This window comes from Onychostoma macrolepis, chromosome 12 (assembly GCF_012432095.1).
Source record: "Onychostoma macrolepis isolate SWU-2019 chromosome 12, ASM1243209v1, whole genome shotgun sequence".
Lineage (NCBI taxonomy): Eukaryota > Metazoa > Chordata > Actinopteri > Cypriniformes > Cyprinidae > Onychostoma > Onychostoma macrolepis.
The window spans coordinates 26911602-26938634 of record NC_081166.1 but is presented as its reverse complement, the minus strand read 5'-3'; the positions used below and the strand labels follow the sequence as shown (position 1 = coordinate 26938634).

The window sequence follows — 27033 nt, the reverse complement described above, 5'->3', positions numbered from 1 at the left end:
CACGCTGTGATGGTTGGGAAATTAGAGCATGAGGAACTGCTGCTTGTTGACCCCTGACTGCAGTTAAATCAAGATGAATTTAAACTTTGTGCATCCCAGGACATTGATCCCAAACACCCACACTCATTATTGGAAGCTTTTAATGGAACACAGCTGCTATGCAAACGGAAGATTTACTTTTACTGCAATTAAAGACCACTTTAATCCACCGAGAGCTGGAGTGACTGCTGGAGTGCTTTACAGAGATGGGGGTTTTAAAGGTGCCATAGAATGCATTGATACAATATTTTAAATTGTTCTCTGATATCTACATAGAAGGTATGTGGCTTAGTTAAGGGCAAAAATTCTCCAGAAACTGTTTTACATGTGCATTTACAACCCTAGGATTTCTCCCTAGAATGAAATGGTTTGTTATTGGCTTATTTGGAAGGGTCATGAATAATAATGTTGAGCTCTGCTCTGATTGGCTGTTTCACAGTACGGCTCTGCTCTGATTGGCTGTTTCACAGTGCGGCTCACACAGCAGGACGGAAACACAGGGAGGAAAATATATATTTCAAAACTTTCTCTCGCAGTTATATCGTCGGGTAATTATACTGTATATAAAATGTGCGCATCAGGGAGCCGCTATTAATATGCAGGGCATTTGAAACTACTTTCAAATGCACGATCGCTTTTTACTTTCGAGATTCGTGATCGTGATCAGTTCAAAATCAAAAAGAAAGAAAGAAATTATATTTTGCATAAAGCGACTTTTTTACTTTCTTTCTTCTGGGGAACAAAAAAGACGTTATTTTGAGAAATGTGTCGGTGTTTTTTTTTTTGTTTTGTTTTCTTGTTTTTTTTTCCATACAATGGAAGTCAGTGGTCACCAAATCTGTTTCGTAACCAACATTCTGCAAAATATATCTCTTTTTTTCTGTTCCACAGAAGTAAGAAAGTCATATGAGATTATAACGTCATTTTCTACCAGAAATACAGTAATGCATACATTTCATTTATGATAAAGAGAGTTTCAACTGTTGTAAAAACAAAATTACCCCAACATATTCTTGACTTGAGATTCACACATGCATGTGAGAAAACGACAAGCTAATCAGGAAGTGCCTTTTTTGATCTGATAAAGATAAGTATCAGTGTATTTGTGTTTGAGAAAAACGAGCCAGATAAACTGCATTCATTGGTATTATTTACATATTTAAAAAATAGTCATTCATAATCTCTCCAAATCTGCTGTTGGCCTTTGACAAAAGCTGATGTATTTGGGTAGCCTATGTGTGCCCCTAGATGTTTGGAAACCATCATCAACACTTATGTTTGCAGGATTTTCCTTTTTCCCTGTTCTTTTGTCTCTGTTACGTCTGTCTCTCTCTCATTCTGGAGTCTTTCTTCACCATTGTCCTCTTATGTTCTTCCTCCTCCCATTCTCACTGTCTGAGCTGAGCCCACTCATGTTACGTAACCTTTTCCTCTCTCACTTTCTCAGACGTTCTTTCTTTTCGCCTTGCATTCCTCCACCCCTCTTTCACCATCTTTCCCCCATAATTCCTCTGCATTTCTCTGCCAAGCCTAACCACCTCACATATTTCTCTATTTATCCCCCCTCTCTCTCTCTCTCTCTCTCTCCATCCATCTGTTCAATTCTTGCTCTCTTCCTTGCTTGCGCTTTCACATCATGACTCAAGAATTACAGCTGTGTTTTCGACCCCCATAGAAAATATGCGTCCAATTTGCGTGGATTCTTTCTGATTAATATATTTCCCCCTCACGCTACAAACGTACACTTACAGCTTGGTCTGTATTTGGGGGAAAAAAATACAGAAAAATACAAAGAACATATTTAACATTTAATTGTAAAGTTAAAAATATATTTATTTATGTTAACTATTACAATTACAAATATTTATGGTTTAATTATTTTTCCAAACGTTGAAAGAAACTTTTTTGTTAAAAAAATGTGCGAAAATAGTTGGTCCAAATGTACGTTAAAGCGACCCAAATTCAGAGCAGATGCAGAGTTTGTGTGGAGCAATTACTGTGAACTGAGCCGCTCTGAAATGCTGGAAATACTAGTGAATAATGAGCTGCTCACGTGTAAATGAACACAGTGCTGCACAATTTCAGTTATAATTTGATTAATTGTGCAGCCCAACTTGCAGCTCTGTCCTAGAATCTATTTATTTGATAGTGCTAATATTGGAATCACTTGTTGTTGGTCAAGTCTCTCATGCACAGGTTGTCATTTATTCAGGTTTTATTTCAGTTAGCATGCGGCCTTGAAAGGCAGCTTCTTATGCAGGCAGTAGACAGCAAGATGGCTTAGTAGACACACTATCATATTGTAGAAGTTCATCTCTCCCTGTTATAATTGCTTTCATTTTCTCCTTAATCTAAAATACAGTGTAACCCTTGATCTATATGAGTGAAAAATAACAGGCAGGGCTCCATATAAAACAGTTTGCTAAGCCAGCGTGTCAGTCAGCTGGTATTTATGTGTTTTTAGTTCATCCAGTCCCTCCGTCTCACAGTCTGAAACCCAAGAACAAAGGCAGCAGAACATTTATGCTAAACGACTGTCTTTGTACTCCCTCCATCAGCCCAATGTGATTTATGAAACACAATTACGAGATGATTCACTTCACAGCAGGCACTGTGAGGGAGGACGACTCCTTTGTTGTCGTTCACCCCGTCGTCCAAACGCACACGTGTGGAAAAGTAGTTGGACGAATGTCAACAATTAAAGGGATAGTTCATCCAGAAATGTAAATTCTGTTATCACTTACTCACCCTCAAACGTGTACGAGTTCCTTTCATCTGTTGAACACAAAAGAAGATTGTTGGTAACCAAACAGTTGGCGTTAGCCATTGAGTATTATAGTCTGGGGGGGAAAAAAATACTATGGAAGTCAATGGCTACCGTCAGCTGTTTGCTACCAGTGTTTGGAACAACTTGATGGTTGTTTTAATTTTTATGTGAACTATCCCTTTAAGCAATTGTTATATAGTTAATCTATTCACTGATAAAGGGTCTGTGAATGGCCACTCTACACTTTGAGCGCCATTGTCTTCCATTCATATGCATTCATAAATGCAAGTTCATACAAAGAAGTATCGCATTTTGCATGAACGGTTGTCATGAACTCTGACCTGCGAATTTGTATGATGTGAAGATGTATGACCAAAACAAAAAGATACTTAATGTAACAACATGCACGTTTGCAGTGTGTATTGTATATGTTTACATTTTTGGATTTATTATTATTATTATTTATGCATTTAATTTATGTTTTTAAAAAGATGCCGCAGAACGTGACATCATATCACAACCATTGCAGTGTTCTTGAAAATTTTGCATGCTCAAAGTCTAGTGTGAATGCGGCTATATTTGCTGCAGTAAACTAGCATAAATAATTTGGTCGCTTTATTTGGAGCAGACTCAGTGGCTGGCTCTTGAAATTATACTTCATGGAAGTGATAACGTACAGATAATCAACCGTTATCATAAAATAAATGTTATGTGACCAACTTACGGTACATTATCCCACTACTTGTTGAATAATTATCTAAATCAGGGGTCTCCAACACGTCGCTTGCGAGCTACCAGTTGCTCACAGCCTGATTGGAGGTAGCTTGCCAAGATATAATGATCCCGTTATGTATTTTAATTATCTTTAAACCCCTATTTGATTATCGCGATTTGAAAAATTCACAGTAAATACAGTTCAGCTTTAATCAAAGTTATTAAGAGTCTCACGAAGGCGCAACACGTAGAGTAGTTTCGTTTTGTGTGGAAAAAATGACTGAAGGCAGACTGCTGAGGGAAATTATATGAAAGAATATATGATTTCATTATTTGTGTGAGTACATAATTGGAAGCCGACTCGTCTTGTCTTGCTGTCAAACTGTGGATTTACAAATTCATTCAGTCTGCTGTATTTTTGTTCAGACCAATGCAAAATCAGACCAGATTTTTGTTGTAAATCTTAACCGGTCGATGTAAAATAGCCTACCTTGTTATCAGAAGTGTTGAGATTTTTAGAATGCACATTAGCTTATGTGAAACTGTTTATGGAGCAGATAAAATTTAATTTATTATTCTGACTCATCCTTTATTTATAAAAAAAAAAAAAAAAAAAAAAGGCTATGTTATAATTTTATTTTTAAAAATGGTCAAAACTTTATTTGAACATGTAGATAATGTTATGAATATTTTTTGTTAGTTTAAAATCTGGCCGTGATTTTTTAAAAATGTTTTATTTCACTGTTTAGGCAAATAAAAAGTGCATATTGCTGCTAATTTTAGTAGTTGGCTTTTGTCATAAAACTTGGTAAAATTATTTCAGTGTGTGTATCAGTACTTTAATATTTCCAGAACATTTTAACAACGGCGTGTATAACAGTTTGGATTGATACATTAAGAGATTTAAGTACTGTATAACATTGGTAGCTCTCAGCCGCTTTCATTTTTAAAAAGTAGCTCCCGAATGAAATAATGTTGGAGACCCCTGATCTAAATAGATTAGGGATGCTCTGATCGATCGGCCGGAGATCGGTATCAGCCGATAATCACATTTTATGACTCGCTACTCGCTACACTTGGCCGATCTCACGAACCGATCGCAATTTCACCGGTGTGGAAATGCTATGACGTTTCAAGAAACAATGAAAAATTCGCTATTTGTTTTGCATGATGATATGATGAATGGATGGTTCATTTTTAACAGCAGATTCAGTGACGTTAGAGTTGATCTGTGCATCATTAGGTTTAATTTAACATTATCCAATGTTAGAGAGAGGACAAAATAAATAGAAACATTTAAACTCCAACATAAAGAAGTCTGATGTAACTCACAAGGTTTAATACTGTCCAGTATAAGATGGAAGAGGAAAAAAGAAAGAATCATGTGATTTTTAAGATTGATGTGGTTTGGAATTGGTAAAATGTGCTTGGAAAAAAATATCATCAGAATATCAACTTGCCTAATAATTACGCACACGGTGTATTATACAAAAATGTATGACCTCAGACTGACCAAACAAAGTATTCCAGTGGAAACAGTGTAATCATATCGAATATCCCATGTGTGGTGGCGGTTCATAGGGCTCGTTTATCTCGTCACAGTGAGTTGCCGGCTTCCACGTGGGCAAATGTGAGCGGCTGCGTGTGAGGGCGTGCTCTGTGTGTATTCTGAGGCAAGGCGCTGTGGGAATGTGCTGAGAGGGACTTTGCCATGAGATGGTGGTGGTGTGCTTTTGTGTATGCTGTACCACTCACACTACAGAAGTGTTTATCATGAAACCCTGATAGACCAGTATGGACAACCAGTTTCATGTCTGTAGTCACAACAACCCATCACACAAAAATACACCTTGCACTGCATGCATTTTTGCCCAATAAAAAGCTCATCCTCCACTAAGTTATTAAAACCTCATGATAATGGTACAATAAACCAGTGTAAATTTTGGAAGGTTTTTTTTTTTTTTTTTTTTTTAAGTACACTTATTTTTAATTAGCCTACATTTAGGCATTTTAAAGAGAATTCAGTTTGGTTCTGATAGACGGGCACAATGCAAGTACTCAATTGAGTTTAAATTTTTTTTATGATTTTTTTTTTTTGTGCTTAAACCATGGAAAACTCACAAATCAAAGCCAAAATGACAGCAGCTAATATACCTGCTGTGTCATTAATGTTAAAAGATAAAATTACTTATTGCTCTTGATTGAATAACTTGTAGCTTTAATAAAAATACTATATTCAGTTTATGTAGTGTTTATTTCATTTATATCTTTGTTCTATTGTATATGTTCTATTGCTTGTACTTCATTGTGTTTTATTTTATTATTGACCGTTTATGTGTATTTTTATTTATATTACGCTAGTATTATGGGGAATGTGTAATTGTGAAATTTCAGTGTCATCTATGATTTTGGCATTGTAGCAACCATATTTCCAGTGAAAACAACTATACTGTCTGTCACACAGTGTTATTGTGAAATTATTCATATTTGTATTTTTGGTCATATCACCCACCCCAGATATATTTCCCTTTCCTGTCGTCTCTGGGTTGCAAAGGAAGTTGTTTAAATCCATGCTGACTAGTGTCATTTTGTGGGACTGTGACATAAAAACTACTGACTGTATTTAAAAAAGAGATGATTCATATTGTGTAGTCTATATAAGTGACAAGTCAAGATGGGGTTCTGTACTGAATGTGTTTAGCAGTGCCCTCTATGTGTTAAAAATCATCATTACAATCTAGATGATTGATTTCTTCTTTAATCTTGATCATCAGGGCTGGAAAAGTCAGAGAGGACAATCTTGAGGGTTTCCTGTTTGTTTTAACTGTCGTCACAGCCAGTTCTAACTCACTGAAGTAAACAGAGCTAACCCTCTAATGACTCTCCTAGTTACCTAAACAACTAAATGTCCAGCTTGTTTAAAAGTGTTTTTAACCGGATTGTTCACTTTTCTGTCTCAGATGGAGGAGAGCAGAAGGGCGGTTTGCCAGGGAAAGAGCCACAATCATCAGTCACTGGACATGGCTACAGGCTCAGATATCAGACCTGGAGTACCGCATCCGACAGCAGGTCGACATCTACCGCCAGCTCCGCTCCAGCAAGGTTAGCAGACGCTTGATATCTACTGTGTTTGTGCTATAAGACAAAAACAGCACCCAGATTCAGGAATGTTTGAAATTGGGAATTAGTTTAATGGAATTTGGCTGTGTATAAAGATGTTTTTTTGTTTGGTTTTTTTGCATGCTCTCTGCAGGGTCCTGTGGAGCTGGGAGACTCTGCCCCTTCCTGCCAGAGAACTGTAAATACGACGGAGACTAATGAGAATGTCCCGACCTCAGCAACATCCCAGAATTTCACAGAATCCCAGTCTCGTTTGGCGGACACATCTAAGAACGATATCTCCATTAGGTTCGGGCTAATTTAGTGGCTAATATTGTGTCAGCGTAAATATTTGAACTTATTATTAGTATAAGTTGCTTCCATTTGCTAACATAATGTAATAACAGAACCCAGTTGAAATTAAGTGTCTGTAACTACTATGTACTCACATTTAATCATTGGATTCAGTGCACTCGTTGTGTGGATTAGATTAGATAGTTTTTTTTCCTATTATTTTCTATAAATTTATGCATTACAGTACATAATAAAAGTATGTGTATATATATTTATAAATATAGACTCACACACGGGGTGCACATAAGTGGTACGCAACCCAAATAAAAAATGCTCTGGGTAAATAAGTTCAGACTGCTCATTTGCATACCGACATAGTTGACAGCTGTTAATGCACAATCATCATTTTAGATCCACTAATTGTAATATTGTGTAAGATTTCAATTCGAACTGAAAGCATAAATATAGGCTACGCGTTGACATTTCATTCACTGACATGTTTCACTCGGCGGCGCTAAAATCAGCAGTGCGCAGACTTACTTGCTGGTAAGATTTGAAAATGCTGATAATTCAAACAAACAAATAAAAAGAAAGAAAGAAACAAATTAAAATGTAAATATTAGTGTTGTATTTTCAAGTTACTGTTTTATATATATATATATATATATATATATATTTACGGTAGGAAACTTACAAAATATCTCCATGGAACGTGATCTTTATAGGATTTTGGCATAAAAGAAAAAAATTGATAATTTTGACCCATATAATGTATTATTGGCTATTGCTACAAATATACCCGTGCAACTTGGTTGACTGATTTTGTGGTCCAGGGTTACACACACACACACACACACGTATATGTTGTTGTGTGTGTGTGTATATATGTGTATATATATATGTGTGTGTATATATATATATATATATATATATACATAAACTGTATAAAATGCAGTTAACCGGCCATTCTAGCAAAATGAACTCAGACAAGGTGAATGCAGTGGGGTCTTGTATCACCATGGAATCATATTACCTGTTAGCTTAGCAAAAACTGGGTTTTATGTTGTTTCCTTTTTTTCTTATTTCAGTAGTGTGGCAGAAGTGTCTGACACATGCTTGTCAAGTCTGGACAGCAGCTGTACATCTGCACGAACACGCCCACTGCTGACCTGCAGGAGACGACGTCTTGTAAACCCAAACACTGTCCACAGTCTCAACGGCAAGGTGCGTTTGTGTGAAGTTTGTTGGTATGAATGTATCAATATTCCAGGAGAACATTTTTGGCTGATTTTGAAGTGCATCTGAAGTAAGTTTCATTCCTTTATCAGTTTCAGAGAGTGTCTTTCTCACCTCCACATGTGTGTGAGGTCAACGGCTCGTGTGTCATGTGTGGCAGTGCTCCTCCCCTCTCCAAACCAGACTTACCATTTAATCGCCCTCTGCTGGAGAGAGTCGCGCATCAAGACCGCAGCATCCACCCTGTTCTGTCCATGCAATCGGGTGAGATGCACAGTCAGATGCAATTAGAGCTAACAGCTATTTTCACAGTAGATTTTTCTGCAAATATGCAATGTGAATTTATGTATACAGTATGGTATGTATACAGTATTACTATATAAAATGATTTTAAAAAGTGTATATATTGTGTGTATACATATGTATGTTTTTAAAAACATTTTATAATATATATATTTTTGCTAGGGAAATTAAAAATGATGGACTGGCCCCCTCAAAGTCGCTTTATTTGGTTAGCTTATTTTTAAAATTAGTTAAGCAAAATATATGTAAGGAATAATTGACGACGGGTCGTTGAATCCTTAGAAAATAACGCACACCCGAATTGGTGATGCGGCCACGACGCGAAGCGGTTTTTCTACTTAAAACGTTGTTGAGAGTAGGATTAATTTCTTCCGCATCTCATCCAGTGCCTCCGTTGCTAATTCCAAAACGTTGTTTTTAAACCTAGTAATGAAGGCTTGAGCTGTTGATAGCAGAATAATGCAGTTAATAACTAAGTTATCAGAGAGAGAGAATTACCTGTGAGTCTGTGCATCTCTTAAAAGTGTTCGGCATCACTGTCTCTAGTAATAGTGAAACTTTAAGTTCATTTTCTTCATGAAAAGTGCCATTGTTGTTACCTTGCTTGTGAGTCATATAGTTTTCAAATTGTTAAACTATGTTACTGATAAAATCGCTAGAGTAGCACTAACAAGCACATGTGTGCAAACTGTATGTGTGTCTGTGAGGGAGAGAGCAGGGAGAGATAGAGTAAGTGTTTTCTGCACATAATGTAATTTTGTGGCAAAAACATGGAAATGATCTGTCGTTTTTATCCTATTGTTTACTATATTTATTTGTTTGGCCAGTGTCGTTGTGGGTTTCGGTTCTTTTGCTGTTTTACACTGTAAAGGACCTTTGAAATAACTCAAATCATTTGGCGAAGTGATTCAGACATGTAATGCAGTCAAGACCTGCCTGGAACTACGTTTGCCGTGCGTTTCCCTGAAAATAATTGCACACCTTGACATTCGTCAGCCAATCAGATTCAAGCATTCAACGGCCCCGTAGCATCTCAGAGGTTGCGTTAGACTAACATTTTCCGTCATTTTGACGGACAGGGTCATAAAAATTGTCATAATCTATTATCCGTCATTTAAATTTTCATATTTTTAATAACACATTTAATTGCTTTTATTTTTGTTCACATTTTAATTTTTAATAATGAACCTACAGGACGCGCATATAGGCTTATGCATTTATTTATTTATGATGAGAACAGATGAACAGAGACTGTGCGTCACTTTTCATGTTCAGCACACCCCGCAGTGACAGCCGAGGCCACTAAAAATAACAAAATATGCTAGGGCTGCAGGAAAAAAAAGATTTCTCGATTTTAATAGATTCTCATTTTTATGAACCAATATCGATTCTTAAATCCCAATCGATGCTGTTTTCAGTTCATGAATGAATCGTACACATAGTGCGCCTCCTATCCAATAAATCGCAATAGGCTAAGCTTTGTGCTTTGTTACTTTTGATATGAAACCGTCTCGGATTTCAATTTCTGTCCAATTTTTTTCAAGCAATAAATGCCGTACTATTTAATGTGGCACGATAGATCGCTGTAGACACCTCAGATCAAGCGAAGCGGCAGCGCACGTGTACTGATCATCTCTTTCGCTTTACTGGTGGGTACCTGCCTGTGCGTAATCAAAGGCATTGCAAAAAATTTTCTTTTTGTTCTGGAGCTGATGATCCCGCGCTCTGCTGCCACACTGGAGCGCACTCGCCACCAACTGGACAGGGGTGGGAATTACACTTATAAATTACAATAGATCACCCTCAGTTTAATCTGTCAAAAAGTGACGGAAAGCCTTCAGAGTTTTCCATCACTGCTAAAAAAAAATAAAAATAAATTCCATCAATAGAGTGGGGGAACTTTGTATGCGGATCGGCGGTTAGCATGAAACTGGTTCCCTCGACAAAAAGCCAATGGGATTTTTCTATAGGCTTTTGGATTATCACAAAAAATAAACTCTGTGTTCAATCATAGTTCATGAAACTTACACGTTTTGTCCATCAAGATAATCTTCACAAAATAATATAACTGATGAATTTTGATGCCTAAATACAAGCGCCAGAACTTAAAAGCTAAATTTAGGCTATAAACGAACTACACCCCCACGGTCGCTCGCCTTCAACGTCACCACCAGACCGCTTTCAGTGAAAAGGATTTACTCTGTATATGAATCTTAATCCACGCTACATGAAGCTTTTCATATAAACTGGAATAAATACAAAACTAGAGCCAAACTAAAACTGAAATGAGACATTAGTAATAAGTAGTATAGTGAATAAATTAAATAATCATAACTAAAGGACATTTGAAAGCACGTATTTCTGTACATTTCGAAATAAGGTGCATTAAAAGTCAATAAATCCTTGATTAATATGAATATTTTAATTTAAAACGCATCTCCACGTACTATTCAATTAAATTCTAGTGCATTTAATCTATATAACAGCAGAGTGAGCGAGTTTTTGGATATGGTAAGATTAAACTTATTTTAGTGAATAAAGTGCTACATTTCAGCTATCATTTTGTTGCGGTGGGTACACAATGTTATTTTATCCTTGCTTCTGGGAAATCCTCAATCTATATGCTTTCTAACAGCTTCATGTGGCCGCAAACGTATAATTTAAAGTGGCTTGAAGCACTATGCATCATTAAAGTTTCACTTTAACCACGTAAGGCCGGTAAATGTGGTGTTTACATGGAATAATCATATGAGTTTACCTTATGGTCCGAAACCAGAGTCTCCGTGTCAGTAGGAAAGCAATAAAACGAGCTTCTTCTGTCCGAAGACTTGTTGCATTTCGGGGCAAAGCCAAAAAAAACATTGTCGAACAACAATATAAAATGCGGGAAACTATTCATTGGTTATTCTACAATTAATTGTATTACAAATTATACTACAACTGGAAAATACTGTAAATTGATAAACTGTTTGGCGTGATGACGTTTAATGTCACGACAGCACCTGTAGTCCCATTTAGCAACTTGTTAGCAACCGTCTTTTTTAACAAACGTAACAGTTTAAAAAAAATCACGAGTGGGGTGTAACTGGTGTGTTTTATGTCGTAGAATAAAACGTGAAACTATCTTGTGCCTGTGTGAACCACGGACCTTATTTAACCTCTTAACTGTCACCGTCCACCCTGTGGGACGCCTACGTTTACTTCACTATTTTACAATTAAATCCTAATCTAATCATGACAAACTATATATCGTTGGAAAGGTCTAAGACTCCTAAATAGGTATTTTACCACTTTTTTTGTTAAAAAATTATGTAGGAAAAGTAATAGATTAATTTATGACAAGAGTGCACCTGAAAAAATCTACATCATAATAGGAGTTATGACCTTTGTCACAGAAAGTCTTATTTTTTGCCTTTTTCTCTATCACGCTTTAGAACTCATAAGAAATTATATATTAGTTAAACTTAAAATCTCAAAATTCATCCTTTGAAACCCATTTTAAAATCAGACATTGCATTACCATGGAAATGGTACATCAAAATCATGTTACAAAATGTTTTCATTCATGAATTATAAAAATTTAAGTTTGAATAGTGCACTATAATGTCTATGTTCAAAACTGTGAGTGACAGTTAAGGGGTTAAGGGATTTAACCAAAATCCCATTCAAAAAACCCATTGACTCTGGGACGATGGAACCGGAAGTGCTAAAATGCTAACTCGCTTCCGGGTTTTTGCCTACAAAGTGACATCATAGTTCCACCACTCTATGACAGAAAATTTTCGGTTAACGTGACCTATATATATATATATATACATACAGTGTTTCCCACAGACTTGGACTCTATTTGTGGCGGCATATACAGTATCTCACAGAAGGGAGTACACCCCTCAAATTTTTGTAAATATTTTATTATATCTTTTCATGTGACAACACTGAAGAAATGACACTTTGCTACAATGTAAAGTAGTGAGTGTACAGCTTGTATAAGTGTAAATTTGCTGTCCCCTCAAAATAACTCAACACACAGCCATTAATGTCTAAACCGCCGGCCACAAAAGTGAGTACACCCCTAAGTGAGAATGTCCAAATTGGGCCCTCTCCCCGGTGTCATGCGACTCGTTGGTGTTACAAGGTCTCGGGTGTGAATGGGGAGCAGGTGTGTTAAATTTTGTGTTATCGCTCTCACTCTCTCATACTGGTCACTGGAAGTTCAACATGGCACCTCATGGCAAAGAACTCTGAGGATCTGAAAAAAAGAATTGTTGCTCTACATAAAGATAGCGTAAGCTTTAAGAAGATTGCCAAGACCCTGAAACTGAGCTGCAGCACGGTGGCCAAGACCATAGAGCGGTTTAACAGGACAGGTTCCACAGGCCTCGCCATGGTCGAACAAAGAAGTTGAGTGCACGTGCTCAGTGTCATATCCAGAGGTTGTGTTTGGGGAAATAGACGTATGAGTGCTGCCAGCATTGCTGCAGAGGTTGAAGGGGTGGGGGGTCAGCCTGTCAGTGCTCAGACCATACGCCGCACACTGCATCAAATTGGTGTGCATGGCTGTCGTCCCAGAAGGAAGCCTCTTCTAAAGATGATGCACAAGAAAGCCCGCAAACAGTTTGCTGAAGACAAGCAGACTAAAGGCTAGTTCACACTACAGGATTTTAAGCCCGATTTGCAAGTTAACGAGCTCGCCGACAGGTCGGGCTGTAATTGGGGGAAAATCAGCGGGTGATAGGCGCTCCGCAATCTTTATGTGTGAACTACACAACGATGCATCAAAGACGCTAGCTGACACCTCGCCAACGCCAAACAAATATCTAGCATGCCAAATATCCGGACCAGTCGGCCGACTCGAAATCACGTGGTGTCAGGTGTCGTGACGAGTTACAGCCAATGAAAGAGCAAGGCAGACCGTTCGCAAAACCCGCCCACCCTAGTTACTGTTGCCATGACCGACAAACAATGCAGCTCTCACACTACACGTGTTCTCACGCAGTGAAAAATACATCGCAGATCAAAGAGGGAACTGACAACACACCGACAGAGAAGACAGAGCAGGTTCCTTCTGATATGAAACAAGATCTCAGGACTCTCAGCTTTTAAATTGAGTTATTTTTAAAGAAATTCAAACAATAAATACTGTTTTGTGGCTTTTCAATGTGTCGTGACAGATCACTGTATTGCCTCAGTTCAAACACGTGAATCGATTGTCTTTTCATATTTACTTAATGCACAAAATGAATATGAATAAACATCAGAAAGTGTTTTATTTCAACCGCGAAACACCATTTTTCAAATTGAAGTCCACCGAAGTTAATCTGCTCTTCTGTCTGATTTGTGGTTAAGGCTAGAAGGGATACAGCTGCGGCTACTGGGCATGCGCATTTACATATTTTCCGAGCCAACAATATAACATGAAACCTATAAAAATGGTTTTAAAAAGCACATGGCGTCGTAGTTTCATCACTTTAGAGTGTTGCAGTGACCGTCTTTTTGCAGTAAAGGACCTGTCATAGTTTAATGAGTGGGAAGATGACATGAAGCGTCACGGTTAACCTGCATTGAAAACAGATGAGCACACGTGCAAATTAAGCTCCTATTCGGGGCGAAGTTCATGGGATTTTGTCCACAGAATGATAAGAGCACACGTTTAAACATTATTTTATTATTTCTCACTCAGTATTTTAACTTAAGCGCTGCATACAGCGCAGGACATGACAGATTTTCTGGTGCGCAAAACAAGTAGACTGTAAAGGAATAGCTTAGCTCATTGCCGTTACCATGGCAGCCAGCAACAGCACAACTTAACCCTCCGCACATATTTATATTTAGTTATATTGAAAAAGTTTCAATTCAGTCAATCTTTTTTACCCCGTTTTAACATGTATTTCTATGAAGACAGGCAGCAGCGGCTGCACATAATATAAGCCTTCTGATTTGTCAGATCGCATGTCAATCAAGCTCTTTGCGAATGGTAAATTCTTGCGTGTTTTAATGACAAAACGTGGTTTAGGGACCGAATCGAGTCGTTGGGTGACAGTTGTTGTCAGCTCGTGTAGTGTGTAACCCCTGGTTGCGGATCATTTATACAGAGTCACATAGTGTGAACCACAACGACTTAAAGACAGACAATCAAGTCATGTAGTCTGAACAGCACAGCGATCTGCCGACGTGTAAAGTCGTGTAGTGTGAACTAGGCTTAAGGACATGGATTAATCATTACTGGAACCATGTGCTGTGGTCTGATGAGACCAAGATAAACTTATTTGGTTCAGATGGTGTCAAGTGTGTGTGGCGGCAACCAGGTGAGGAGTACAAAGACAAGTGTCTTGCCTACAGTCAAGCACGGTGGTGGGAGTGTCATGGTCTGGGGCTGCATGAGTGCTGCCGGCACTGGGGAGCTACAGTTCCTTGAGGGAACCATGAATGCCAACATGTACTGTGACATACTGAAGCAGAGCATGATCCCCTCCCTTCGGAGACTGGGCCGCAGGGCAGTATTCCAACATGATAACGACCCCAAACACACCTCCAAGACGACCACTGCCTTGCTAAAGAAGCTGAGGGTAAAGGTGATGGACTGGCCAAGCATGTCTCCAGACCTAAACCCTATTGAGCATCTGTGGGGCATCCTCAAACGGAAGGTGGAGGAGCGCAAGGTTTCTAACATCCACCAGCTCAGTGATGTCATCATGGAGTGGAAGAGGACTGCAGCGGCAACCTGTGAAGCTCTGGTGAACTCCATGCACAAGAGGGTTAAGGCAGTGCTGGAAAATAATGGTGGCCACACAAAATATTGACACTTTGGGCCCAATTTGGACATTTTCACTTTTGTGGCGGTGTTGTTACATGAAAAGATAAAATAAAATATTTACAAAAATGTGAGGGGTGTACTCACTTCTGTGAGATGCTGTGTGTGTGTGTGTGTATATGTGTGTGTATATATATATATATATATATATATATATATATATATATATATATATATATATATATATATATATATATATATATATATATATATATATATATATCATTGTTGTCAGAAGTTCACCATTCACAGATTCTCAATTTTATTGATGAGTTGTTCCAGTCCTAGATTTGTTAAAATTTCATGAATTGTAATGATTCTGTCTACATTTTTTTCTCCTTTCCTCCTCTGGTTTGTCTCTCAGATGTGGCTCTCAGCTTACAGTTGCAGAAGGTCTTGAGATCTCATTGGCAGACTCGTTCGTTTGACAGGATCAAACCGCTGAAGAAGATCTCTGTCAAACACAAGCTCTCCATCACACCATCCTCCTCCTTCCTCCCCAAACACAAATTCAGACTGTCAAACTCGCATGCGGCTGCAGTCCGTAAGTACACACACGTCTACTCACAGCCACTGACTGTGACAGAGTGACTGAAGTCATTCATTATTCATTCTTTCTCTCTGTCAGGGTTGGCCCGTCACAAGAACAGGTCGGAGAGGCTGCACAGGCTGCAGGTGGACAACATCTCATGTGTTCCAAAGCCGGACACACTCACACCCTGCAGGCCGGATCGTGCGCTGGACAGAAGTCACAGCAGGAAGAGGGTCAGAGAGCATTCACTGGACAGAGCAGACTGTGAGTGCACTGCTTTCCATACAAACATGACCCTAAATATGTCTTAAACAGCCTGTCTAATGAAAGCTTTTGGTTATTTCAGCTATGCACAGTTACTGACAGCAGCATAAAATAAAGCATGTAGTCATAAAATCTCATTTCAGTAGACTGAGGAGCACCCAGGGTCAGATATTAATGGGGGCTTGGGGCAAAAAAAGACACCAAAAATGAATGCAAGATACCAGGGTAAATAACGCCCCTGCACAATTAAACTAAAACAGTCATGACCATCATGATTGAAGTGAAATGAGAACATAAAAAGCCTTGATTATGGCATTATATTTAGATATTGTATTATAAGCATTATTACAATATCAAGGGCAATAATTGGCATTCATTTTTTTTGTCAAAATATTGCAGCCCAATCCTGTAATGAGCACTTGTTTTTTTAACTTTATAATTTATATAGGCTATTTAAAATATTAATCTCATACCATTATGCCATGTGGGATGCAGCTCTTGTGCCACCTTTGCAAGTCAAGTCACCTTTATTTCTATAGCGCTTTATACAATACAGATTGTTTCAAAGCAGTTTTACAGTGATAAACAAGGAAATAGTGATTCAAAGATGCAAACAAAAAAATTCAATTCTACTGAAAAGCTGCTCTAAAAAGAAGAGTAAATGGTGTAAAAATGACTTTTGTTCATTACATTTTATTGGTAAAATACTGTAGTATTCTGATTGATTGAATCAATTCATTCATGAATTGATTGAAATATTGTCTCTTAATGGAAAAGTACATTTTTGACCCTGGTACCAGACAGCTCAGTGAGACCAACACACAATTTAATTTGAAGTTACATGGTTAATAAGCACATATGTGTGTCTTATATGTGTATATATATATATTTTTTCATTTTTCTTTTCCTCATATAGCACCAAAAGTGGTGATGGATGCATGTCCAAGTCCATGTGCGTCTCTGTCCAGCTTTCACTCCTCCAACACCAGTCCCTTGACCAGACAGCTCTCCCTCCCCGTTGAGAGCAGCACTCCTCTGGGAAACAGCGTGGTACGTTCATTGTTTTCTGTACAATAGTTTTGGTTTAAGCCAAAAGTGCTCTTGACATGTGGCACAGTTAAAATTTAAGTGACTCGAGTTTGAATCCCAGCCACGTCCCCCTTCCCCTCCACTTTGCTTCCTAGCCACTCAACAATATACTGTCTAATATTGGCAAAAACATGCCAAAATAAATATTAGTGCAGTTTTACATGGTATTTAATACATAGGGCTTAAATTTAGGGATGAAAGAACGGGAGTCATAATATGACCCTGGACCACAAAACCAGTCTTAAGTGTCAATTTTTGAAATTGAGATGTATACATCATCTGAAAGCTGAATAAATAAACTTTCCATTGATGTATGGTTTGTTAGGATCTGACAATATTTGGCCGAGATACAACTATTTGAAAATCTGGAATCTGAGGGTGCAAAAAAATCTAAATACTGAGAAAAACTCCTTTAAAGTTGTCCAAATGAAGTTCTTAGCAATGCATATTACTAATCAAAAATTAAGTTTTGATACATTTACGGTAAGAAATTTACAAAATATCTTCATGGAACATGATTTTTACTTAATATCCTAATGATTTTTGGCATAAAATAAAAATTTCCAATTTTGAACCATACAATGTATTTCTGGCTATTACTACAAATATACCCCAGCGACTTAAGACTGGTTTTGTGGTCCAGGGTCACATATGTCCTAATGGTGATTTGTTAAACTTTATATTTAAACAAATGTCAGCATTGTACAGTCAAAGTCAGAATACGGTGCTCTCGTTAGGATTTTAAATAGAGCTCATGTGTTCACTTTTCATTCATGTTTTAAACAGCCCGTTCGGAGAAGAAGAGGCGAGAGTCCGTTTGATATCAACAACATCGTCATTCCAATGTCAGTGGCTGCCACCACCAGAGTGGAGAAGCTTCAGTACAAGGAAATTCTCACACCCAGGTGTGTCTCCAAGTCACTCACAGTGCCTCTTAGTCCACTGTTCATTCAACTCCATGAAAGCTGACTGTATCGTATTTGATATGCCAATTTATAAGCCCTAAAATGATTAACATGATCAAAACGCACTGAAAAACCTGTTGTACATAATCTACTACATGCTTTCTGCCGTCTAATTGACAGTTTATAGCAAGTAAAAGGCCTTTCAGTATAGTTGTAAAAACGTCGCCCTTCAGGTGTCTTCTTGCTGTGAAATTATTTTTATAAAGTAAATGTAAGAAGAATCTAAGGATTTCAAGATAAACACTTAGACTGAAATAATTTGAGTTTACTTGACTATTCATACATATTATTGTTATTATTATTATTATTATTATTACTGTCATTTATTTATTTTTTAGAAAATTGTGTTAAAATGTAAATGAGATAAATGAGGCCTTCAAAGAACATTTATTTGTTCATCTCTCAATCATCACTGTATTGCAGTAAGTTTTGCCCCACATTAAAAACATCAGAGCTTTGACTGTAAAACTAAACATTAAATATCATCCTATTATGACATATTATTGAGAGAGACAAAGTGACAGCTGATATTTGTATCATTTTATTAAGTAGTCTGTTACACTGTTATAAAGATCTCATTGATTTACAATACAAGCTATCGGAATTTCATCATTTTGGCAATATAAATATCAGCAAATGCCCCAGTTGCATAATTTTCTTTATTAGTTGTTTTTCCTTCTGAAGTTTGAGCTACATATTCTCACTTTATCATACTATATGGGTTATGAAATCCTGATGTATCAAATATGATACTGAACAAAAAAAACAGTTTTTTTTTTTTTGTCTCTACTCACACTTATTTCTCTGTTGTTCAGATGGAGGGAAGTGGACATTTTAGCTAAACCACTGGCAGAGGAAGACAATAACATTCCGGTATAACAGCCATCTTTTTTTTTCTTCCCATATATTCCAATTCAATCTCTTGTCGATCCTTATTAGTGATGTGACCCAATGATTGATCCGTGTAGGTGGAGGACCTTTCAGATGCCGCGTTTGGTAAACTCCACCAGCAGTTAGAGGATCAGGAGCGCTCTCGCTGGCGATGGACGGCTCTCGCACCCGCCAAGAGGAGAGGCAGCAGGTATCTGCCCTACTTGATCTTACCAGACAATGTTTTTCCTGTTTTGTGAGTTTATAGTTAACCATGTCATTCCACAGGTCCTATAAATCCCTGGACGGGCGAACGACACCATCAATAATGGGAACGAACCCTTCGACGCCTCAGCCCTCATCCCCAGACGCAAGTCACTTCCACCTCCTGCAGGACTACGGGCCGGTGCAGTCACCCCTGAGCCCACCCAGCCCCGACACGCCGTGCTCCCGCGACGCACAAACACCTCACACCAGAGACGCACACAGACTGCTGTACAGCGAAGACACGTGCGGCTCCACTTCAGACTGCACCTTTGAGGAGATGGTAACGTACATGCATTCTCGCACCAGTTTCATGATCATCGTCCTGCTCATTTTCTCCATAGAAAAAAAATTTAATTAAAAAAATGCTCTTCTATTTTACATCTTACTTTCTAAAGAGCAATCTAAAATTAAAGTAAATTATTTTATTGATTGGCGTTAGTATTTTTGGAAGTGTTTATCTTTATTGGCTTTGTCTCATCGCCACAGTCGCAGCTTAATCAATTAGGTTAACATTTAATAGTGGGTATGAAAAATTGAAAAATGCGCTTTCAACTTAATACAATACAAAAAAAACCCTTTAAATAATTTAAAATAATTTTGTGCTTTTGTGGCCCTAACTTAACTTCCGGTAGACATCCAAATAAAGTAGGAGAACTCGAGGTTTCCCTGGTAACGGCTGTCCGGCTGTACACAAGCAGCACTGAGCTTACAAACGCTGCTTTATCAGGCATATAACATGCAAGATTAAATGAAAATGACATCGAACATTTTCCAAAGATAGTGTTCCTTCAGAAATACAGTGATATAAAACACACCTCGTTTTGATTTTTAAACGTGCATTAAACACCACAAATAAATAAATGTATGTCAAACACCTCCCACAGCACAACAACCTGAGCCCAACTTCATTACTCATCACTTTAACTTTAACTGCGTTTGTAGCCGGCGCCACTAGCCAGACCAATTAAAAAAAAAAAACCCAGACCGGAAGTTAACTTCGGGCCAGGCACGTGCGCCCGATGAAACCGTCTATATAACAAAACGTAAATGAGTCTATAGATGAAAATAAACTATTGTTTAGTCAAAAGTTTGAGTTTGGATTTGAAAAGAGTCTATACAAAAGTACTATACAAAAATATAGTAAAAAACAATTATTTAAATAATTCTGTAAATCGTATAAATATTACTACAATTTAAAATGACTGTTTTCTGTTTTAATATCTTAGGCCCTGTCCACACGAATGTGGTTATTTTCAAAACCTCAGCCTTTTCTATGCGGTTTGGCCGTTTGTCCTCACACAAACGCTGCAAGATTTTCAAAAACTCTGGTTGTAGTGTTATCGTGTAGACAGCGAAACCGGAGTTTTCTCTGCCTACTGGAAACTTTTTCAGGCTTCTGATTGGCCAACATGGCTTTACGGTTGAGATTATATCTCCACCTGTTGGTTTGACATGCTCTTGACAGTGCTTCATAGCATGCGTTTGCATGTGGACGGAGATTTTCTTTAAAAATGAAAGGAAAAACTCAGTTTATAAGAATACCCATGTACGTGTGGACATGGCCTTAAATTCCTGTGATCAAAACTGAATTTTCACCATCATTATTCCAGTCTTCATTGTCACATGATCATTCAGAAATCATTCTAATTTGCTGCTCAATTAATATCAAATTCTTTGGTGCTAAATTATTAATGAAAGTTGTTATTATTAGCAATACTGAAGACACTTTGACTTTTTTGTGGGAGGGGGGTTAGTATAATAACAGTAGTATATTTTATGTTATGATATTTCTATTTAAAATGAATTGCTTTTTTATTGTTAGAGTTCAAAACGTAACTCTTCAATGTGTTTTGTTTTATAAATGGGAATGGGCAACTGCGATAATACATACAGAAACACTATTTAATTTCTTTACCACAAATTCCATTCTTAAAATCCTGCATGTCTTTTTTTACCCTGATAGACGGTCCAGCCCTGGGAGCCCAGGAGTTTTCCTTTACCTGAGGACCCGATAGTGGAGCCCGAGACGGACAAGAGTCAACCGAGCTTTCCTACAGGCCTCAGAGCCGACGCCCACTGCAGGGCGGAGTCAGAGAGCGACGCTTCCTCGCCGTGACGATGAACTGATTAACGACCTTAAAACCACACCTCCTATGGCATTAATTGAGAAAAAAACTCATACTAATCAAAACAAACAAAAAAAAAAAAAATCTGTCAGGACTTCTGTTGTTTGATATTCAAACATCAGCCAATTATTTTCACAGTTTTTAGTGAATATTACAGAACATAGAAAGCTAAACCTGTCTTCTAAAACTCTTTTCTCAGAAGAAAAATGTAAACGAGATGTATGAAAGTTGTTTCCATAAATGTTTTCATAGTCAGCTAAATATATCATTGGGACTTAGTGTGGTATTCTAACCTGTCAGGTGAACACTATGTAGTGCACTGTGTAGCAGACTTAAGAGGGCTTGACCAAAGGGTGCCTCTCTGCTGGACTTATATATGTATGCTTGTGTTGTGAAGTGACAAACCAAAACCTGTCAAAAATACTTGTCCGCGTTATGCTCGGTTGACGGTCACGTACCAAGCAGAGATCTTCTCCTCAGTTAAAAAGCACTTCACAGGGCGTCAATATCTTGCTCTCTTCCTCGATCCTCCCTTTTTCTCGTTCTTTTTAATAATTTCCCACCAGCATATGGAGTGTGGCTATGCTGATGTTCATGGCATCATGTATCTCAATGTTAATGGAGAAATTGCAAGCTGTGCGAAACGAAGCCTTTTAGTGCACATCAGTTTAGCTCTCACACTTCGGCCCTTACGTGTTTCAGGCTCTTTCTACATCATCTGTCGAGATTGTACTTTGTATTTCTTCTGAAAGGAGCCAGATGTTTCACACAGAGCTGCCCTTCTCAGGTTATGCAGTTGTATGGAAACTTGTGTTAACAAGGCGTCTGTTTTTCTTTCACTTTGTCGGTGTGACCCCATATTAGTGTTCTTATTCCGCACTGTCGCCCCTTCGAGAATCTACTTGCTATGCAACTCAACATTATTGTTGTGGCCCTGTCCTTTTTCTTTTTCATACAATCACAATGTCTTTTTTTAATTTCTTTGATGTGTCTTTCTCTTCATAGCTGTTTGAGACAGGTTTCATTGTAATTCAGACTGTTTCAGATGTTAAATCATTTGCAGAAAAAAAAGAAAAACAAAAACACCCTTTTGTAAATAGTACCATTAAAACAAATCAAACTCCATTCAGATTGTACGCCTCATCACTGTGTGCTGTAGCGATAAAACAACCAACCTTCTGTAATGTAATGTTTCTGTCACCTCTTCTTGTCTCCGTGAAGTGCATTAAAATCCTTTATGACATGGTCTGTCTGAATGCTCAATTCTGATTGGCTGGCAGGTGTTGATTAAATTCGTTTAACTGCGCAGGTAGTTCCAGGTCAGTTTAATCACGTTCATGCGCTTCTAACATTGGTAACCATAGTAACATACAGTGACGGTTGAATAGTAATACAGACGAAAATAACCGTCATTTTTATCGTTCCGGTCAAATATTGCAGCGCAAATATTATTAACATCTTTAATATGTGAATGCTGGCAAATGACCATGGCATAAACGGGATAATCAACGGCTAGCTGTGCATTAAACGATTTGAATGCACTTCGCGGAGGATAACGGAGAGAAACGAAAACTTTGGAATCATTTTCGGAACGGTTTTTTTCTCTCTCTCCAATTGATGAATGATAAAACATTGACAGCCAATCAGAATCCACCAGACTTTAAACCGTTCAAGCATTTAAAGCGGCAGATGAGCGCGCTATGGCAAGCCGTTTTAGCATTTAATCTATAAACCGTACTAATATCTATTTTAATGCTACTAGTACTTATTTTTCAGATACTAGTATCTTTTCCATTTAAGTGCTAGTACTTATTCATTAGCTACTAGTGTTTATTCTTTAGGTACTAGTGTCTTTTGTAAAAGTTACTAGTACTTATTCATTAGATACTAGTTCTTATTTATTAGATACTAGTACTTATTCCAATAGTGACTAGTACTTAATTATACTCTTTTTGTTAAGAAAAAAATAGAACTAGTTCTTATTTTTTAGTTACTTGTAACTTTTTAGACCAGAGATATCCTGAACTTGATAGATACTAGTACTTTTTAAATTTGCATTTCTGCCCAGTATGCTAATCGTATGTTGAATATTAATGAACCAGCAAAATATAGGAGAGAGATTAGACAAGAAACGGAAACAAGGAGATGGATGTACTTTTTTTGAGGAAACCACATGGAAAAGCAACAATCATTTGTACACAAGCACATAGAAAACCTATTTTGTCAGTTTTATAAATACTGTAATTTTGTAAACATGGTAGCCTAGCCTGTTTGTTAGTCATCGAGTGACCTCTAGTGGCAGGATGGAGATAAGACACCAATTTCATTATCTGTTATTTACCTCCAGCAAAAACAACAAACATCATATCAGGGCTGTATGTTAATTTTTTTGCATGTAGCACTGGTGCTACAGACATTGAATAGTTTTACATTAATGTTCTTTACAGGGCACACAAAATCCGAACCTTATGGTTTTCAGACAAATATTTTCTTTATTTGGAAAAAAAAAATATGGTACCAATTTTGGTGAGGCATGTGTGAATTGTAGCCTCCGTTTCCTGTTCTTAGCTGACAGGAGCGGCACCCGGTGTGGTCTTCTGCTGCTGTAGCCCATCTGCTTCAGGGTTCGATATATTGTGCGTTCAGAGATGGTATTCTGCATACCTTGGTTGTAAAGAGTGGTTATTTGAGTTACTGTTGCCTTTCTATTATCTCTAACCAGTCTGGCCATTCTCCTCCGACCTCTGACATCAACAAGGCATTTTCGTCCACACAACTGCCGCTCACTGGATATTTTCTCTTTTTCGGACCATTCTCTGTAAACCCTAGAGATGGTTGTGCGTGAAAATCCCAGCAGATCAGCAGTTTTTGAAATACTCAGACCAGCCCGTCTGGCACCAACAACCATTCCACGTTCAAAGTTACTTAAATCCCCTTTCTTCCCCATTCTGATGCTCGGTTTGAACTTCAGCAAGTCGTCTTCATCTAGAGTCGTCTGCATCTAGATGCCTAAATGCATTGAGTTGCTGCCACGTGATTACCAAGCAATTGAACAGGTGTACCTAATAAAGTGGCCGGTGAGTGTATATCAAAACTAATAATGATTATGGTTATTATTTCTAAATAAAACCATTAAACAAAATAAGGAATATTACTTTTGTAATAACACTTACACTATAATATACAAAACTGAGTATTTAAGAATAAATATAATAATAAATATAGCTGCAAGAAAAAGAAAATTTTTTACACTTCTCTACACTGAAGAAAAACTTAAGGATTTGCAAATGTTTACTTCAAAGTTCTTAATTATTTTTACTTGTTATTTTGTGAACAATAATGTGTAATTTCTTTTCATTCGTACTCTTTGCCAGAGGGCGCCCTTGCGCAGAAACTCCACTAGTGAGACTCACTTCCAGGAATCCCTTATATGGACAAAGACATTCAGCTTTCGCTGTTTATGTAGCCTAGTAGCTGCATAACATGCAGATATTAGACGTTTTACTGATGAAACATGAAGAAAATAAACAATGATTGTGACAATATATGGTTTTATCTGTGTTCTTCAATCCATCTCGGGTATTTTTATACGTTTTTTTATAAGTATGTTTAAAATGCTATGCTAATCGACATAGCCTTTATCACTAATAATAATATGAAGTGGCATGATTTCTGCCTCATTCTGTTTAATGAAACCATGTCAGATACATGTCAATATACTTTTGTTGGACAACAGGTTTGTAATCTTTTCTTTGTGTTTTTATGGTAACCAATTAGCAAGGTAGGCTAACATACAAAGCCGGTTAGCCCTACTTAAATTAATTCAGCATATTAATGTATTGTATTGCCATGTGGACTCTGATTGGACGGTTGAGAGGTACTCGTGTTAATGTAATGATTTATTTGAATTACGATATCTCCAAATACATTCTTACTAGTTCTTTCTGAGGTTGAAGATACCTCCAAATGAACAGGCAGTGGTAGTTATTCTGTTTTTGATACCATCTTTTAATTTCTGACTAGTAATTATTGCGATAGTGACTAGTATCTATTTAAATATTGCTAGTAAGCATTCATTAGATACTAGTACTTATTTTTTTAGATACTGATACTTATTCATTAGATACTAGTACCTATTTAATAGATATTAGTAGTTATTCATTAGGTACTAGTACTTATTTATTAGACACTAGTATCTTTTGTAATTACTACTAGTAACAATTCTTATCTTACTAGTCAGATCTGCTTTTTTACTCGTCTTATGTTATGACTAGTCCAAATGGCTACAGTAGAGTTCAATTAAAAAATGTACTAGTAAAATAAAAAATCTTACTAGTAACATTTTGAACAAGTACTAGTATCTAATAAATGTGTACTAGTATCTATTGAATAAGTACTAGTATCTATTTAATAGGTATTAGTATCTAATGAATGAGTACTAGTTTCTAATAAGCACTAGTATCTAATAAATAAGTACTAGTGTCTAATAAATAGGTACTAGTATCTAATAAATAAGTAGTAGTATCTAATAAGTACTAGTGTCTAATAAATAGGTACTAGTATCTAATAAATAAGTAGTAGTATCTAATAAATAAGTACTAGTGTCTAATAAATAGGTACTTGTGTCTAATAAATAGGTACTTGTGTCTAATAAATAGGTACTTGTGTCTAATAAATAGGTACTAGTGTCTAATAAATAAGTAGTAGTATCTAATAAATAGGTACTAGTATCTAATAAATAGGTACTAGTGTCTAATAAATAAGTAGTAGTATCTAATAAATAGGTACTAGTGTCTAATAAATAAGTAGTAGTATCTAATAAATAGGTACTAGTGTCTAATAAATAAGTAGTAGTATCTAATAAATAGGTACTAGTATCTAATAAATAGGTACTAGTATCTAATAAATAGGTACTAGTGTCTAATAAATAAGTAGTAGTATCTAATAAATAGGTACTAGTGTCTAATAAATATGTACTAGTACCTAATGAATGACTACTAGAACATAGAAATTAAGCACTAGTCACTAGTGGAATACTTACAAGTCAAAACTGAATTGATATCTCAATTACGGATCTCAATGAAAATTTTTTAAAATTTGTTACTAGTAACAATATAATAGTTACTAGTCACTATTGAAATAAGTACTAGTATCTAATAATTAAGTACTAGTATCTAATCAATAAGTACTAGTATCTAATGAATAAGTACTAGTACCTAATGAATAAGCACTAGTATCTAATGAAAACATACTAGTATCTAATGAATAAGTACTAGTAACTTTAAAAAAGACACTAGTAGCTAAAGAATAGCACTAGTAGCTAATGAATACGTAATAGTACTTAATGGAAAAGATACTAGTATCTAAAAAATAAGTACTAGTAGCATGAAAATAGATCCTAGTAAGGCTTATAGATTAAATGCTAAAACAGCTTGCCATACGCGTCAATAAAAACCGAACGACATCTTGCGTTGGTGTGGAGGCTAGACTAATGACGTCACACAACTTCCGTTCTGACGCGAAGCAGGGTATTCTTACTTCTTCCGGATCCCTAACAGCATTGAGTTCACCCAGACGCTTGTACATCTGCCAAAAATATGGTTAGAGGATGACTGCCGCGGTCTACTGTCGTCCTTATTCAAGGCGAGGCGTTTGCT

At 37.0% G+C, this 27033-nt stretch overlaps 1 protein-coding gene across 2 annotated transcripts in view; it reads left to right on the top strand.

Moving 5' to 3' along the window:
• Positions 1–22501, top strand: part of kansl1a (KAT8 regulatory NSL complex subunit 1a) — a 29999-nt gene extending 7498 nt beyond the window's left edge. For both annotated transcript variants that reach the window (XM_058794432.1, XM_058794433.1), the window contains exons 3-14: positions 6481–6622; positions 6774–6928; positions 8002–8137; positions 8242–8413; positions 15628–15807; positions 15892–16059; positions 16976–17109; positions 17935–18053; positions 18929–18986; positions 19082–19194; positions 19272–19530; positions 21214–22501. In XM_058794432.1, the coding sequence (XP_058650415.1) occupies positions 6481–6622; positions 6774–6928; positions 8002–8137; positions 8242–8413; positions 15628–15807; positions 15892–16059; positions 16976–17109; positions 17935–18053; positions 18929–18986; positions 19082–19194; positions 19272–19530; positions 21214–21366 (1789 nt within the window). In that variant the 3' untranslated portion in view covers positions 21367–22501. The remainder of the gene's footprint in view (positions 1–6480; positions 6623–6773; positions 6929–8001; positions 8138–8241; positions 8414–15627; positions 15808–15891; positions 16060–16975; positions 17110–17934; positions 18054–18928; positions 18987–19081; positions 19195–19271; positions 19531–21213) is intronic.
• The last annotated feature ends 4532 nt before the right edge of the window (positions 22502–27033 follow it).